Raw genomic sequence first — 16,700 nt, 5'->3', positions numbered from 1 at the left:
CAGCCCCCTGCCCACCATGCTCCTGTCTCTCTCCCTCTGGTACCCTTTTGCCAGAAAGATCTAGAGCAGGAGGACAAGATGACATAACTGGTCTTCTCTGATCTGAACCTGAAATAGCCAATCTCTTCCTGAAAGTCTCCACCCACCGACTGTATCCTCGGCCTTCCCAACACACATGGCCCCAGTCCTGCCCATGGAAGTCACAAACCCACCCCTGTATCAGTGCAGGGTCAGCCCCAGTGAGAACAAGGGAAAGGAGGCTTTGCAAAAAAGTGTTTATTGGAAACCGTCTGTGAGAAATCCTGATCTATGTGCGTGCGCGCATGTGTGGGCGTATACTTGTATTTGTGCATGTGTGTGTTTGGGGAAAATGTGGTCAGTGTTCAATCAGACAGCCTTGGCCAGCCCCACGCGGTTATGGGTTCTGTCAAAGACACTGTAATACTCCCGGACGAAGATGGTCCCCAGGACCCACAGCGGGGAGTTACTGTTCTCCTGGAAGCCACTGTAGCAGAAGTCCTGGCCCTGGGACAGACAAGACGGAGATGAAGTGGTTCCAGCACCATTCGCAGAGCCTCATGAGAGGTGTTTGTCTGCCTCACCCCACAGTTACTCTGTATTATTCCATTTCATCCTTGAAATCATCTTCCCAGACAAACAAACAACTATCAGATTCGCCTCACTCAACAGATGAAAAAAGTCAAGATTTAAAAACTGTAGTGACTTCGTCCAAGATGATCTGGTGAAATCCTGGAGCTCGGAGCCCCAGTCCCCTGCACTGGGCTCCATATCCCCTCCTGTCCCCTCCAGCCTCCTGCCTTCTGGCTCTCAGCACTCACTGCCCTGGTGATCAGTCAGAGCTGATCTGGGGGCCTGTGGCATGAGTTTGGGGCACTCTGGTCAGATCAAAGCTGAGGCCAGCAGTCCTCAAAAAGGCTCCAAAAGTCCAGGCTCCCTAAAGAAACTCTGGTCAGAGCTCTAGGTCCCCAGGGCTTAGAGTCTTGAGCAGGGGATGGAGGTTCCCATGGGTGCTTGTTCCATCTACCCTCCCCTCAAGCCTCAGTACTCTGTCCTTCCTGTCTCCCATTTCTCCCATTTGAGGCTGTAGTGGCCACAAATGAGGCCTAAGAATGTATGACCCCAGTCAAAAGCGGCCACTCAAGATCCAGCAAGACTGGATTCTCCATCTGGTCCATGCTACTTCCTGTCACCAGAGCCAGAGCCCAAAAGGGGGAGAGAGGAGGAAGAGGAGGACAAGGAGGAGGAAGAGGAGGAGAAAGAGGGGTGCTAAGTGGAGCCAGGACCTCGTCTCCAGAATCCCACCTGGATGGTATACGCTAAGGGCGGCAATGAATACTTTCTTCCGTGGATCTCAAAGACAACAGTGGGCATGCCACTCAGGCTCCAGCAGTTGACGTTAAACTAAAGAATCACAAGAAGGGAGAAGGTTGGTATCCGACTGTAAGAGGCACCCACGTTGACAGCACAGAACACCTTCTTTGGCACCATGTGAGCTACAAGGTAGAGAGGAGACCCTGCGTTCTCAGAGGACCATAAGGAGGCTCTCGGGATGAGACCCTGATCCCATGACATGGTCCTCAAAGAATCACATTGAGAGGACCAACTGTCAGCAACCCAGGGACAGACCCCAACTTGGGACAAAGAGGGGCTTGCTTCTGTGTCTTCCCCTGTAGGCCCCGCCAGAGTGCATGAGGACCCTGGGAGCTCTTGGCCAGCAGACAGAGACAGGGATACACTGGTGCTTGGGGACCAAGGGGACCCAGCAAATGTCCGCAAGGAAGGAAAGCACAGCCTCCCAGAGCACCAGGAGCCAGACCACAGCTGCCACACAAAGTGGGGGCTCCCACAGCAATGGGGAATCCCCAGCCACCGTGGGGACCCAGGAATCCCCAGCCACTGTGGGGACCCAGGCTCCCTCACCACTTCCCTTTATCATTTCTTTCCTGTGAAAGGGGCCCCTATTTCAGGGGCCTCAGGAGGTGGGATGAGGGTCTGACCTTACCTGGCCATACTGGCCACGTGTGGCTCCGATGGCCTGCTGGATCTTGAGGATGTCGTGGGTAGGCCCGGCCAGCAGGGACGTGCCCGTGTCCAGAATGGCCTGGCAGCCACCATCACAGGCCACCACCACATCACTGATGGTGATCCTAGGAGGGTAACCAGGAGGACCTTGGGGCACATCCTTCTTCCAGCCCTCCCTCCGGGGGTCCTTCCTTCCTGCCTGCCAGACTCCAGAAGCAGGTAGAAGAGCCCCAACCGCCCCTGGGCCCCTTCCTTTGAGCCCCTTCCCAAACCCATAAAACTTCCTGAGCTCAGAAGAAACACCTGAAACCATTTTCTCCCAATTTTTTACTGGTCAAATTGAGGACTGCCCACCTTCTATGGGTCAGAAATGTCAATAAAACAACCAATTCTAGTGCATTAAGGGGTCAAATGAGGACTGTACTAGCTGCCTAAAGATCTGGCTTCAAGTTTTCTCTCTGCCATTTATAGAATGACTCGGGCAAGTTGCCCAGTTTTTATGTACCCAGGCTTCTCATCTGTAAAATGGGCATATAAATAACCCCAGCCTTGATGTCCTCAAGGCATGGGGACAATAAGGACTGGGGTGTAACTCAGTGGTAGAGCACTTGCCTAGAATGCACAAGGCCCTGGGTTCATCCCCAGCACCACAAATAATAATAACAATAATAATAATAATAATAATAATAATAAATTTTTAAAATAGGGATAATAATGGCACCCACTTCAAAAGATTTTAGTGGGGAATAAATGAGATGGTGTCATACAATTGCTCAGCACTGTGCCTAGCAAGTTGGACATGCTCAATAAACACAGCTCGTCTTATGAAGAAAGCCGGAGAATGTGCAGCGTTACCACTGACAGAAGTCACTGGCCTCAGAACGTCCACTTCGGAATCCTATGGACATGACCATGCTGTAGTCTTTCTCAGAACCCTGTGGCCTGACACCCAGGACCCCACTCCCCAACCCAGAGTCAGCATCTGGTTGGGGCCAAGGCAGACTCTGCTCACCCACCTGTCCACAGCAAACTGCCAGTACTGCTGCAGGGTCACGGGCACCCAGTCCAGGGAGCCCACGTAGTAGGATGTGTCTATGGCCCCCAGCGTAAGCATGCTCCCCTGGCCATTCCTGGAACCAAGGCAAGGCATGCTATGGCACAGTGAGGCATAGTGAGGCGTGCCCCAGCCACCCCTGAGGCAGAAGTGATGAACACCCCTTGCCCCTCACTCCTCTCCACTGGCCTGGGTTTGTGCTGATGTCAGCCACAGCACCCTTTCTCGCTGGAGTGCCCAGCCCGGAGTTCAGGCAGCACCTGGAGCCCAGAGCACAGCATCGCTGAGGAAGGGGAAGTAGTGGCCCACCACACAGGCAGCAGGACTGCTGGCCTCTTCTCTGCTCAGGTGTTCCCAGCTGTCCTCTTATACCTGCACCCAAGGCCAAATCCCCTGTGTTCCTTCTGGGTTACTGTCTGACCCATGGTGAGGAACACTCTTACCCACTTCCCACGCTGCTCTTGCTTCCCAGAGTCCATCAAGACCCTCTCACCCAAGGCCTAGTGCACGCTGTCCCCACTGCCTAAAATGTGCTATCCCTCTGTCTATCTCCTGATAACCCCCCATACCCCTCAGCAAAGTTTGCCCCATCCTACACACACACACACACACACACACACACACACACACGCACCACACACGCACCACACACGCTTCGACAGGATAGACTTCCCAGGTGTTGCAAAGCCACTGACTACACTCAAACCTCCCAGCAGACCTTCTCATAGTTGTTTGATTCCAATGTGTGTGAAACTGTGTGCCTTTACCCCTAGCTTGTCTCATTTGCTGATGGGAGCCCATCTCCCAGCTCAGCCGCTGCACATAGAAGGGCCCAGGACAGGTGCATTGAGTTCATGGAGGAACTCGTGAATGGACTGTGCCAATTTACCCTTTGCCTGGTTCACCTGGCCTCAGCCACCCAGCCCCTTCTCCTGGAGGTGACCTCCTTCTCTTCCAGCTGCCATCCATCCTGGGCCGAGTTGAGCTGGATCATCACAGGGAGCAGGATCACTGGCCTGGGAGCAGGTGCCCCAAGTTCCAGGTCTGGCTCAGCCACAGCTCCCACATGACTGTCCCTCCCCAGACCTGTTTCCTTCCTAATGAAAGGAAAAGGTGGGACTCCTTTGGATCAGCTCTCAAAGCCTGTGAATCTCAATGACATGAACAAATGATTTCTGAAGTCCCGACACTTGGGAAGAAAGTTGTTCAAAGCTCATAGGTCGAGGTGGGATCAGCCTTTGTTCTCTAAAAGCCAATCAAAGTACCCTTTGACCTAGTGAAATCTGACTGTATAAATGATTCTATTGAGGCCCTTGGAGGGAGGTTGGATGGATCAAGAAACCAGGAGAGGGCTTGCTTGGGTGCTATTGCCTGTGTCCAGGGTGTGCACACTGGCTTCAGCAGATAGCTCTTACCAGGCCATCAGTCAGACCCCAGCTGGACACAGCTCCTACCTGCTCATGTAAACTGAGAACAAGTCTTGGGCCAGCAGGTGCCTGTTCATCATGTTATCAAACACGGGCACCGAGCCCTCAGAGGCAAGGGCAGGATAGGCCATCCCCAGAATCCCATCGAATTCAGAGTAGGTAAAGATGTCACCAGGCTCCTGAGTGCTCAGGCCCACCGTCTGATGGGGGTCCACAAGGTCGGAGACCTGCAAGAAAGTCATTATGACCTTCACCAGGGAGTCCCTGAGGCCAGAGACTGAAAAGTCCCAGGATAGGGGACAGCCAGTTCTGGGTCACAAGCTGGTGTCCGGGTTTCAGCCTCACTGGGTCTCTATCCTTCTTATAAGGCATGAGTTATTTGATGTTAAGAAGTAAAAAATCCTTTTTCTGCACTTTGGCTGTGGTTTGGAAGAACTGGTCTGACGAGGCAGGAAGCTGGGGAAGAAAGGAGGCAGAGCCAGGTGCAGAAACCAGTGCCAACATTGAGGTTGAGCCCAAGGAAGGGGGAAGGATGAGCATGGCCCAAGGCCCTCTGCAGGCCTGTGGTCCCCTGTCAGCTGTGCCTGGGCTTTCGTCCCCCAAGGAAGAGCTGTGGAGATACTGCCATGCAAAGAAAGAACATGATGCATCTTGCATCTCCAAGACCCAGTCTGGGTCCCTGTTCTGTCATGCGCTGACCGTGACCTTGAGCAAGTACCTATCTGAACCTCAACCCTCTTATCTGACAAATGGAAAACACCACCGTCTCCTCAAGGCAGCACTCAGCCTAAATCGCACGAAGGCTGAACGTTCGTCGACCATGCCCTGGGTTCGCTTACTGAACATTTTGTGGTACTACGCTGAGGAAGCATTAACTCCAAAAAGTCTTCTTAATTTGCTTATTTCCTGAATAGCCAATGTGTCCACCAGCCTACCCTGAGCCATCACTGTCACTAGCTTGGACAAGGCTGGGACTAGGCCTTCTGCCTCCACTCTGACCCCTTATAACCTATCCTCCATAAGAGGCAGCCAAAGCCGTCTTTAAAAATGGAAGTCAGGTCATGCCACACTTGCTACAAGTGTCCATCCAATAAGGCTCAGCATGAAACCTCCATCCCAGGGTCCCCTCCAGCTCTGTTCCTGCTCCTTGCACCTATCTCCCTTCCCTGGCCGGTCCTTCTCTTCCTCAGAGCTCTCAGTCCTCCCCTCCCAGGGTCTGGACTTGGTGCTCCCTCTGCTACAACGCCCCCCTGGATCTTCTCAGGCCCAGCCTCTGGAACGGCATCATTTGGGTTCTAGCTTGCACAGGCCACCATGTCCTCTAGGTCTCTGTCCCCAACCCCTGAAGCACCTCTCTTTCTACTTTCCAGGTTCATTCTCTTCATGTCATTCAGCACTGTTCAAAGTCATCTGACTCAAGTGTCCCTTGTCTCCCCCACTGGACTGTAAGCATGAGGGGGGCGGGGCAGGCCCTCCATCCCTTTGTTCCCCCCACTGTATCTTCAGTCCCCAAAATGATTCGATGACCATTCTAAACCAATTCATTCTTTCAATCAACTAACGGTCATTGAGAGTCCCCAATGGGCCAGGTCCCTAAGGAGGTAACAATGCACAAGAAAAGCACCTGCCCTGGGAGGGACTCACATTCCAGTGGGAGAAACAGATGACACATTTTTAAAAGAAATAATATAAGCCAGTGCGGTGGTTCTCTGATCCCAGGGGCTCAGGAGGCTGAGGCAGGAGGATTCTGAATTCAACGTCAGCCTCAGCAACTTGGTGAGGTCCTAAGTAATTTAGCAAGACCCTGTCTCAAAATAAAATATATTTTTTAAAAGGGATGGGGATGTAGCTCCGTGGTTAAGTGCCACTATGTTCAATCCCCGGTACCAAAAAAAAAAAAAAAAGTAATACAGAACATGTCAGATGGCAATGAGCCTGTCTGAGGACAAATAAATCAGGGTAGGACAATAGGCAGTTTGTCACTTTATATGATGGTGAGATAGACGCCACTGATAAAGTGACATAGAGCAGAAATATATGAGGCGATTTGGGGAAAGTATGCCTTAAGCCGAGAGGGGAGGGTGGCAGAGGTGGTCCAGCCTTCGCAAGGGTGTATGTGGGGTATAGTAGACTGCAGAGTAAGTGGCATAAGCTCAGAATGCTCAGCCCTGTTGAGGACACTTGAACAGGACTGAGGAGGTGGAAACCTGGACCTGCAGAAGGCTCTCAGGTGGGGCTCTGAGGGCTGACGCAGGAAGGAAAGGAGGGAGGAATAAGGTACCCCACAACTGGCGGGGGGCTAAAATCCCTCTCAGAATCCTCAACACTGAGCCTCCCGGGTGATCATCACATGAAAGGTTCCTTGGCGCCCAAGCAGGTGCAGCCCATCTGAGCCGGGGTGTCTGGGTGGGAAAGTCAAGGTGAGCACTGGCCACCCGCAGCCCCACTTACAGTGACAGTGTCGTAGCCCAGAAAGCCCAGCACGATGCCCGTGGCATACAGGACCAACAGGGGCTTGCTGAGGTTCTGGAAGGTAGAGGACTCGGTCGGGTCAAAGCGGTGATGGTTTTCTGGAACACAGACCCAGGGTTAGTGGGGTCCTCGGGATCTTTTTGCCTCTTGACAGTGCCAGCCATGGCGGAGCCCTTGCCATATTCCTATAGGAATGCAGTCTCAGTACTGGTCATTCTCTCTTTTAAAAATGAGCAGCTTCTTCTTTCTATAGCCTTGGCCCCACAGCTAAGTAAAGAAAATATTCCTTTGCTGCTAGACCCAGCTCTGGTCCCAGTGCCGTCTGTATAGCTTCCACTCTATGTTCCCATGGATATTTTACTTGCACCAGCTGAGTAATCTTAGCCACGTCCCTGTTCCTCTCCAAAACTTGGTTTCCTCTTCTGTGAAATGAGGATAAAAAGAGTACCCACCTCGCAGGACTACCAGGAAGAAAGTGCCTAACATATGTCAAAGTTTGCTCTTCATTGATAACAGACCCTCTGAGTATTTTCCTGTCACCCTGGAACATCAGAGCTCCATTATATAGAAAGGAAAGTGGAGGATCCAGCAAGTTAAGTGGCTGGCCCTGGCTCCCGGTAGGGACAAAGCAACAACACATTGGTTTCCCTAATTAATTTCCAGTTGGTGATTTTATACATCAGACCCAGTCTGTGGCCAGCTAGCAGGACTGAGCAAGGAGATAGGACCTAACTGGAAGACTGGGGACGTCCAGTTTGCTCTCCACCTCGGGCCACTCCTCCCCGCCACCCTGACCACTGAGTGGATCTGAGTGTGGGCTGAGGCAGAGCCGGAAGGTCACTTACCACAGGCTTCACTGTTGCAGGAGAGGGAGGGCACCCAGAAGTCTGAAGAGCCCGTGTCAAACACCACGGTGAACTCCTGGGGTGGGGTCCCAATATAGATCTTTCCAAAGTACTGACTCTGAGGACAGACAGCTCTGGATCAGAGGCAGGGGACAGTGAGGGAGGGGAGGGGAGGGTCAATGCTGGGCAGGAAGCATGTTCAGGTTTATAGGCCCTGTGCTTTCTGCTCAGAGAGCTGGGAGGTCAGGAAAGAGGAAACAGAAGGAGGATTCTGGGGAGGGTTCTTCATCTCAAGCCCCCACATGTGCTCCCACCCCCAGCCACTCATGGCCTGGTCCTCTCACCACCCCTACTAACGCTGCTAAATCAACCTCAGAAGCAGACCTCGAACCAGGACTGAAATCCTGCCTGGAACAGGCACAGGGCCACCTGTCCAGGAAGGACACCTGGCCACCTTCCAGGCAGGAAGGAGCTGGACACAGAGATGGGGCATCAGCTGCAGGCCGGGACCTGAGTCCTAACCCATGCTACCCGTTCCCTCCTGCCCTTACCAGCCCTCTCCACGTTTCAGAGCCAAGGCTGGGGGCAGAGAAAGGTGACGATGACCTAGATATGGAAATTAGTGCACAAAAGAGGAAAAATCTGGTTGTTTACTGCCAAGAGTAACAGAGAGAGAGAGAGATACAAGCTTCAGAATGGAAGAGGGCACAAGGAATGTTTCCACCTAGGTCCTAGGTAGGAAAGAAAGGAAGATGGCGCCCATGTCCTAGGCCGGCCATTCTTCAGTGGGCACCAACTGCACCAGCTGTCCCCATTCCTGCTGAGTCCAGACTAAGACATGGCTTCCTGGGCTGGGAGGGCAAGCCTGAGGTCAGCTCAGGAACAGATCATGTGCCCTGGAGGGACTGTTGTATGATGAAGGTCATCTGAGCTCAGACCCTTCCAGCAGGGACATTGGAAACCTAAAGTCCAGATCGTTGCCTATGCCAGGTTGGTGGCCCACTGTGGAGCTACTGAGGGCAGGAATACGGCTTTCACAACCCATGGGTTCCACTGTTCCTAAAAGAAGGAAAGCCCCAGGGAGGCAGGTACCAAAGGAGCAAGAATTCATGGCTGGTTTGACTCACTCACATCTAGATAGTTGGCCAGTGGTTCCTGGGCCACTTTCCCAACGTTGGAGTTCTTCCTGATGAACTCATACTGGTGTTTCTTCAGAAAGTCCTCCAGGAGCCCAAGATCCTGCAGGGTGCTCCTCAGTGATTTCCCTTTGTGCAGAGGGATCCTGAGGAGGTAGAGAAAATTCATGAGGGCGGCGGCTCTGGACTCCGTAAACTACCCCCACACTGCTGTTCCCCGTCCAGCCTCTGATCACCAATCCATTGACTCAGGCCAAACATTATTTTCTTTTAATTCTAACCCAAAGTAAGAAATATATTTTATAGGGGTTGTGATTGTGGCTCAGTGATGGAGCGCTTGCCTAGCGTGTGTGAGGAACTGCGTTTGATCCTCAGCACCACATAAAAATAAATAAGTAAATAAAATAAAGGTATAAAAAATACAACAACATTTTTTTAAATATATATATATATAATTTTATATCACAGATCAATGCCCAACCTTACTAAATGCAGAGAACCGACACTTCCTATTCCTTTTCTCTTTTTAATAGTGGAGACTCACTAAAGATTTATTTTATAACTCACCAAGGAGTTTTCCAACGCAATGTTTGAAAGATCTAAGTATAGTATCACTCATTCAGGCACCAAACTCTTTTGCTGTGTACCTAGTATGTGCCAGACACTGTATAGGGCTCAGGGGAAAATGATAGCCAAAAGGATAGAAACTCAACCCTCCAGGAACTCACAATCTATAATGGAAAACTGTGTCTCCCACATCCTGGCAATGCTCCCGCCCTCTGCTAACCCCTTCTCTCCACTCTCTGGGTAGCATCTGTCCTAATCTGGGTTGAAATTTCTTTATAGCATTTCTCAGCACAGAGCTGGGACCCTAGGGACCTCTTGATCCAGTTTAAGTGCTAGATGATGGAATTAAGTCCTCAGAGAAGAAATCAAGAGGGCAAAACAGCAGAAACATATTCTAGACCTGGCTCTGACCTGTTCATGACAATTTGGGAGGTTCCCCGACCGCTCTGAGCTTCGCCTGGTGGCTTCCCCAAACCTTCTAAGATTTGCTGTGGCAGCTCCTCAGAGCCCTCCAAGGTTCATCCTCAGAGAGTCTCCAAATCTCTCTGAGCATCATGTTGGTGGCTCCCCAAAGCCCTCTGAACTTCAGGTCCCTCCTCTATTAAAAAAAAAAAAAAAGTTTAACTCCTTCCTTTCCAGCTACTGTTCTAATCCTGCCATTGGCCAACCAGGTGACTTTACCTGTCCTCTCCTGTAGACCTGTAGACAGTAGAGCTTGGAGATTCCTATGGTCCCTTCCACCTCTAAGAAACATGTGGCTCTCCTCTGGGGGCAGGGAAGGGGCTGGTTTAAAGGACAGCCTGAGACTACAGATTCAAAACTACTCTGGGAGCAATAGATTGGCGTCAATTTTCAGACTCACAAAGAGAATGGATTTTCTCAGATCGTTCATATCCCAAGTCACCATATGGATGGATGCACCCATATGGATGGGTGAATGATGGCTCCTCTTTGGGGCCCTCGCTCCTGGCTCTCAGACCTGACTGCTGCTAGGACCTGACTTTGAAATGAAAGGTCCACAAGATGTTTGCCGCCTTTGTCTCAGGTGATAGAAAAGGACTTACACGTACAAGGAATGGGGCTGGACTGCGCTCCAGAGGCCAGCCCCGTAGGTACCTTTCCTATGTCCCCATGTGGAGGCCTCAGAATGCTTTCTGCTTGGCTCCAGCTCCAGTTTCTGACTGGCTCTGGATTTAATTGCTAAATGCCTGATGCCCCCCCGCCCCCCAGTAAGAAGCTGAGCTCCTGCTGAGTGGACCTATCCCAGCTCAAGGCCTCAGACAGAAGTCAGCAGTCAGAAGGCAGCACACCCCCTGGTACTGAACCAGGATGGAGGCCCTCTCTGGAGGCTCCAGTCACCAGGGAGTCCCCAGCTGTAGCTCTGTCTCTGGCCCCGGGCTGGGACTAGCAGCACCCTCAGGGACAGGGACTTCACTTTTAGAACTACCATGAAAGGCACTGACTGGTTGAAAGCACCCTGACTGGGCATCTTGGTTCCTTTTCAGGCATCCAGCTTCCCCAGGGAGGGACTCAGGCTTCCCTGTGCTCAGTCCCTGTGACAGGACTCAAACTCCAGCACCTGGAGATATTGTGATGTCACAGCAAGGGTGCAGGCCACCTGGGGCCAAGCTCTGGCTCCTCTGTTACTAGCTAACTACATGATCTTGGGCAGCTCAAGGACCCTCCCTCCCTCCCTCCCTCAACAACAGTTCCTGCCTAAGCTATTATGATTAGTAGTGGTATAGGTAAAGGTTAAGTGCCTGGCATCTCATAGCTAACAGCTCAATAAATATCAGCTATTATTTTTGAAGGGGACCTGAACCTGAAGTCCACCCTCAGAGGACTTCATAGTCAAGAGAACTTGGTTTTGTTTAATGAATGCACATATCTAAAACCTTTACAGTGTGTCTGACACTAAAACATTTAAAAAATATCAGGTCATACCATCCTCATAACAGCCCTATGAGATGGACAGTACTATTTAATCTTATAACAGATGAGGAAACTGAGGCACAGAGAATCCAAGTAGTCCCAGAGCTGGGGATCGAATGCCAGACGGTGTGACTCCAGAAGCTATGCCCTCATCTCCCAGGGTGGCCCATCTGACTCGTTGATCTAAGGGACGCATTGAAGGGAACATGCAAAGGCAAGACCCACAGAAGTGACTATCCCAGAGCCAACAGCACTCTCCCCCAAGACTCCCCAGAGCAACAAATGGCTGGAAGTCCAGGGGCACACCGCCCAGAGAAGGCCTAGGATGCCCTTCGCAGGATCTCATATTCACCTGGTAACATTGCTGCCCTGGGAGAGAGCAAGGACTGCAAGGAGCACCACGAGGCACCTCATCCTGGACCATGGGTGGCCACCAATCCAGCCTGTGCCCATCCTTAAAGCCTTTATAGAGAAACGGGGTTCCCTCTGGCTGGATGCCCAAACTTCAGAGTCAGCTCTCGACCTCAGACCACTCCACAAACATAGTGAAATAGTACCTAGACTACCTAAGACCCACAATGATAATGGCCACAAAGTCCTCCACCCGGGGGACTTCAAAGGTAAAGGGAACACCGGCTCGATCCTCAGGCTGGGAAATGTCAACACTGGCCCATCTGACCTGGTTTCCCCTCCAAGCTGGACTTGGGTGTCCATACAGGCGGGGCTGCTACCAGGAACCTGTTCCATGTTCCACCTTGTGCTTTGTAAGAGTCCAGTTCTCAACAGGCTCCACCTTCCTCCCCTCCCTGGGCTTGACTTCAGTGAAGGTGGAAGCCTGCCCTGTCCCGAAATCTCCTGGTTCAGGACTCCTGACCCATTTTTCTAGGAGGGGTTCAGGCTGGTCCCAAAGTGGCCTCTGAGGCAAAGGCTGCTTGCTCCACCTGTCACCCCAGTGAGTGGGTATGGGGGTTCAGAGCACAGAGAAGACGAGCTCCAGGTTCCCTCAGAGCACAGTCTTAAGGAGAGGGCAGAGGCTTGTGCATCCCTAAGGACATGGGCCCTTGGCACCACATTAGATGGGTGATGAGAGGTAAGAGATAAATGCCAGGTCACATGTGCAATGGGAAGAACTGGGGAGGATTGAACTGGAAAGGTGGACGGGTCCCACATGTAGGGGAAGGAAGGGAGTGTGACATTGATAGTCAGGCATAGGGCACAGGGTTGGCCAAGACTCCTTGAAGTCCCACCCAGGGATGCAAGAAGAAGCACACAGGCAGGAGGTTGTGTCAAGCAGAATTTTCCAGAACCCAGGCCAGAGAGTCTCTCAAGCCTGTAGCCAGAGAGAGACAAAGGACTGTAGCCATGAAATTGGTGGAGAAGTTCATACCCCAGGGCTGAGAGGGGGCTACAAACTAACCAATCAGGATTAAGGCAAGATGAGGCGGGCAAAATAGGAAAGCAAGGGTTTCAGAATCATAGGTGTGTAAAACACGATGACAGCTGCCCATCACCTGGAAGAAAGCCCACCTGCATGAAGGAATCCTGAAAAATGGAAGGAGGCAGAACTGGGGCAGCCAAAGGACAAGTGTGTGAAGGATCTGGACACGTTGGTCCCTCTAAGGGGAGAAGACTCCAAAGTTTCATGCACTTGATTTGTAAAGACGTCCAGAGGGACCCAAGGGTTTGAACAGAAGTTAGGAAGACAGCCAGATCCAACGCTACTGTGGCCATGTCCCCCAATACCCATGTCCTTTCACAAAGCCACCAGCCAGGTTTCTAGAGCCCAGGATGCTGTGCTCCTCATGTCCGTGGGAGGTGGCCACAGGCACATGCAGCTGTCTTTATGGTACTCGCTCCCCCAAGCAGAGGGCAAAACTAACACGGAGTGGTGTGGCTTGTTTCCTGTTTTGTCCCTGCAGGACAGGGCCTGCATGCCATCTACCTGTGTGCCATACAGAGGTGCTCAAGGAATGCCTGGTTAAGCAGATGACCTGCCACCATGCATGAGAAGTGGCAGAAGCTGCAGGCAACAGCTGTATGATATCTTGCTGCTGAAGTGAAGGAGCCCCCAGAGGTTAAAGGGCTGGCCTGTACTGAAGACGCAGCTTGGAACTGTCCCGAGAGCCCTGGCCTAATGCACAACACACGTCACTTCAGGACCATGCCTGCTCTTCTTCACTCCTCCTAACCTCTGGGAACCCTGTGGGACAGTCACACCTGTGTGGGGTGGGCCCTGTCTGCAGTGTCCAGGGCTTGGATCCACTGAGGTCAGCACCTTCAGGAGGGCCACACCACTCTGCTCCATGTTGCCAAAGGCCCAATGTGACCCGGAGGCAACTTCTCCTGGACAAGGATCCCGGATGTCAGATGCGGCCACTTCTGCCATTTGAAGGTGACCCTCAAAGCCAATTTAAAAAGATCTCTTAGTGCTGGTTGCTCTGTGTTTGTTCACACAATTGGCATCTTTCTAAAAGCTTTCAAGTGTACTCTGGAACTCTGCCCCAGGGGCATGGTGTAGAGAGAGATTATCTGCATGTGGAGGCCAAGAACTACAAAAAGCTTTTAGAAAAGCCATGATAAGATTTCATCACTGGTTACCTGGTACCAGGTAGGGATAACTCCCTTTGGTCTACACTGCGTGGTGCTTGGGGACTGACCCACAAAAGAGGCTAAAACAACCCTTCCCACCTTGGCACTCAGATGCAAACATCAATGAAGCCAACTCAGGTCAATTTCTCGAGCATACTCTATGTGCTAGTGCTAGTCAGGCAAAGCTAGCTGCCATCATCTCTACCCCTAGGGAACCCAAGGTCAAGCAGGGGACAGGTTAGGTCTGATAGGAGGAAATCCAAAGGAAGCCATGCTTCCTCCCCTGCTGCAAGGAGCCAAGGGGCAGAGGGGCCAGCATGGCTTCTGGGAAGTGCATGTGTGAGCATCCTGAGTCAGGTACATAGTGGTGTGACCTTGAACAAGTTTCCTTACTTTCCCGAGCCTCAGTTTCCTCTTCCATGAGGTAGACACATTGATACTAAGAAGATCACACAAGGACCAACCTTAAGAGTATCAAGTGCTGATATGTGTTGGTCCTTCTGCAAATATGTGTGGTAGGTGACTGCCCTGGTGGGACTTGTTTCCTCATCTGTGGGATTTCCTCACGGCTCACAGTGCTGGTGTGAATCTCAGGTGTGTAGGACACATCAGTGTCTTTCCTGTTGCATACGTCAACTGAATTTCTGCATGAGGACCCCATCCTTCCAAGACCAGGCGCAAGTTAACCTTAGTCATTTGGGGGCAGTGCCTCTAGGGATGTGCTTTGGTCCCGGTGACTCTCCAGCATGCCAAGTCTGGGTCCCATGATTTTTCTTGTCCCTGCCCTGCCCTAACTTAGCCTTCTGGATGGTCATATCCCCCTGGACAGGCCACCTAGCCACTCATCCCTGGTCTTGCCACCTCTCAGCCACCACCATGGAACAGGGTCCAGGTCCCTGCCAGTGAGGACCTGCATCTTTCCTCACCACTTCTCCCTTCTGTGTCCTCCCAGGAGCCTGGAGTTCTCCTGTGCTTCCAGCAACAACCCTGGAAGTCCTATCTGCTTTCTGCCCAGCCCATGGATTCCCTGAGGCAAAGAAAAACAGAGAAAAAGACAAGAAAGAAAATGAAAAGACTCTTTTAAAAAAAAAAAAGCACAAAATCAAGGAGTGATGTGGCACAAAGCAGGGAGTAAGGGTGAGCGTGCCCTCCCTTCTTCTTCTTTCTCCCACCTTCACAGTAGTGGCTGCTGGGGCCACAGCTTGTCACCGACATCCAGCTCTTTGTCCCTGCCCAAGAGTTACAAACCCTTGAAGTAACTGGCCAGGAGATGGCCACCCCGATTAAGGTTTTTGTAGCCTCAATGGAGAACATTACCCCAGAAGATCAAGTTGGGCTCCTGGCAGGCACATTACTGGAGGCTGAGGCTACTCTAGGCCAGTGTGGGGTGGAGGCCCAGACTACTTTGGAAAGTAGCTGGATGCATGCTTGGAGGTAAAGTCCAAGGTTCTCTGGCCCAAGCTGGAAAAGTGAGAGGTCAAACTGGAGGAGGTGGCCAACCAGGAGGAGGAGGAGGAGGAGGAGGAGGAGGAGGAGGAGGAGGAGGATAAGGGAAAGAAGGAGAAGGAGGAGGAGGAGGAGAAGGAGGAGGAGGAGGAGGAGGAGGAGGAGGAGGAGGAGGAGGAGGAGGAGGATAAGGGAAAGAAGGAGGAGGAGAAGGAGGAGGAGGAGGAGGAGGAGGAGGAGGAGGAGGAGGAGGAGGAGGAGGAAAAAGAAAGGCCTGGCCAAGAGGCAGATGCAGTGCAACTGGCACTTTGTCAATGTTGTGTCCACCTTTGGCAAGAAGAAAGTCTCTAATTCTTAAGTCCTTTGCTTAAATCTTTGCTGCTTTCTTTAATAAAGCCACTCAATCCAGAAATAATAAAATAAAAATAAAAGCACAAAATCCATGTCACAGAATGTTCTTGAGCCACACTAAATCTCTTTAACGCGGGGCTGGGGATGTGGCTCAAGTGGTAGCGCGCTCGCCTGGCATGCGTGCGGCCCGGGTTCGATCCTCAGCACCACATACAAACAAAGATGTTGTGTCCACCAAAAATAAATAAATAAATATAAAAAATAAATAAATAAATAAATAAATCTCTTTAACACTTGTGGTGTGTTTACTGCACATTAGATACCACTGCTTTACTCCTTTGGATGGTTCCATGTTCATGTTTTGGCCTGGGTCTGCAGCTCAGTGGTAGCGCACTTGCCTAGATGCTCAAGACTCTGGGTTCAATCCCCAGAACCACAGAAAAGTAGAATAAAATAGTCTCATTTGAATACATGATAAAATAGAAAGATAGAGCATGCATGTATTGGGCGGGGAATGTGGCTCAGTGGTAGAGCAGCTGCCTGGCATGCATGAGGCCCTGGGTTTGATCCCCAGAACCACATAACACACACACATATGTATCTTCCCAATTATCTCAGAAAAGTAAAGCTAGAATTTAAACTTTATTCCTAATTTTTTTGTTTTGTTTTTTTGTTTTGATGTGCTGAGGATCAAACTCAGGGCCTTGACTGGATGGGCAAGTGCCCTACCACTAAGCCATACCCTCAACCCTTGAACTCAATTCTTAAATGCACATCCTATCAATTCAATGGCATGACCCACCTGGCACAAAACTCTGCCATTCTGCAAAGTTGACTG

At 51.3% G+C, this 16,700-nt stretch overlaps 1 protein-coding gene and 1 pseudogene across 1 annotated transcript; one reads left to right on the top strand and one right to left on the bottom strand.

Moving 5' to 3' along the window:
- Nucleotides 1-387: 387 nt before the first annotated feature.
- LOC114080460 (chymosin-like) lies at nucleotides 388-11,890 on the bottom strand. Its single transcript, XM_027922073.2, has 9 exons — nucleotides 11,829-11,890; nucleotides 8,973-9,123; nucleotides 7,842-7,959; nucleotides 6,976-7,094; nucleotides 4,552-4,751; nucleotides 3,060-3,173; nucleotides 2,024-2,168; nucleotides 1,324-1,422; nucleotides 388-525 (listed from the first exon to the last, which is right to left on the bottom strand). The coding sequence occupies exons 1-9, from the start codon at nucleotides 11,888-11,890 to the stop codon at nucleotides 388-390; spliced, it is 1,146 nt and encodes a 381-aa protein (XP_027777874.2).
- Nucleotides 11,891-13,475: 1,585 nt separating this feature from the next.
- Nucleotides 13,476-15,869, top strand: LOC139707403 (ubiquitin-like FUBI-ribosomal protein eS30 fusion protein; annotated as a pseudogene).
- Nucleotides 15,870-16,700: the final 831 nt, after the last annotated feature.

This window comes from Marmota flaviventris, chromosome 10, assembly GCF_047511675.1.
Source record: "Marmota flaviventris isolate mMarFla1 chromosome 10, mMarFla1.hap1, whole genome shotgun sequence".
Lineage (NCBI taxonomy): Eukaryota > Metazoa > Chordata > Mammalia > Rodentia > Sciuridae > Marmota > Marmota flaviventris.
Note: the sequence above shows the minus strand (reverse complement) of the source record. Positions and strands in the feature narration are given on the sequence as shown.

What these genes read in the sequence shown, in the direction of transcription:
- LOC114080460 (XM_027922073.2), bottom strand. Translation starts at nt 11,890, where the DNA reads ATGAGGTGCCTCGTGGTGCTCCTTGCAGTCCTTGCTCTCTCCCAGGGC. An exon ending in CACGTGGCCAGTATGGCCAG is followed by an intron (nt 1,423 to 2,023) that starts GTAAGGTCAGAC and finishes GTGATTCTTTAG; the next exon opens with TTTAACGTCAACTGCTGGAG. An exon ending in CCTTAGCGTATACCATCCAG is followed by an intron (nt 526 to 1,323) that starts GTGGGATTCTGG and finishes TGTCTGTCCCAG; the next exon opens with GGCCAGGACTTCTGCTACAG.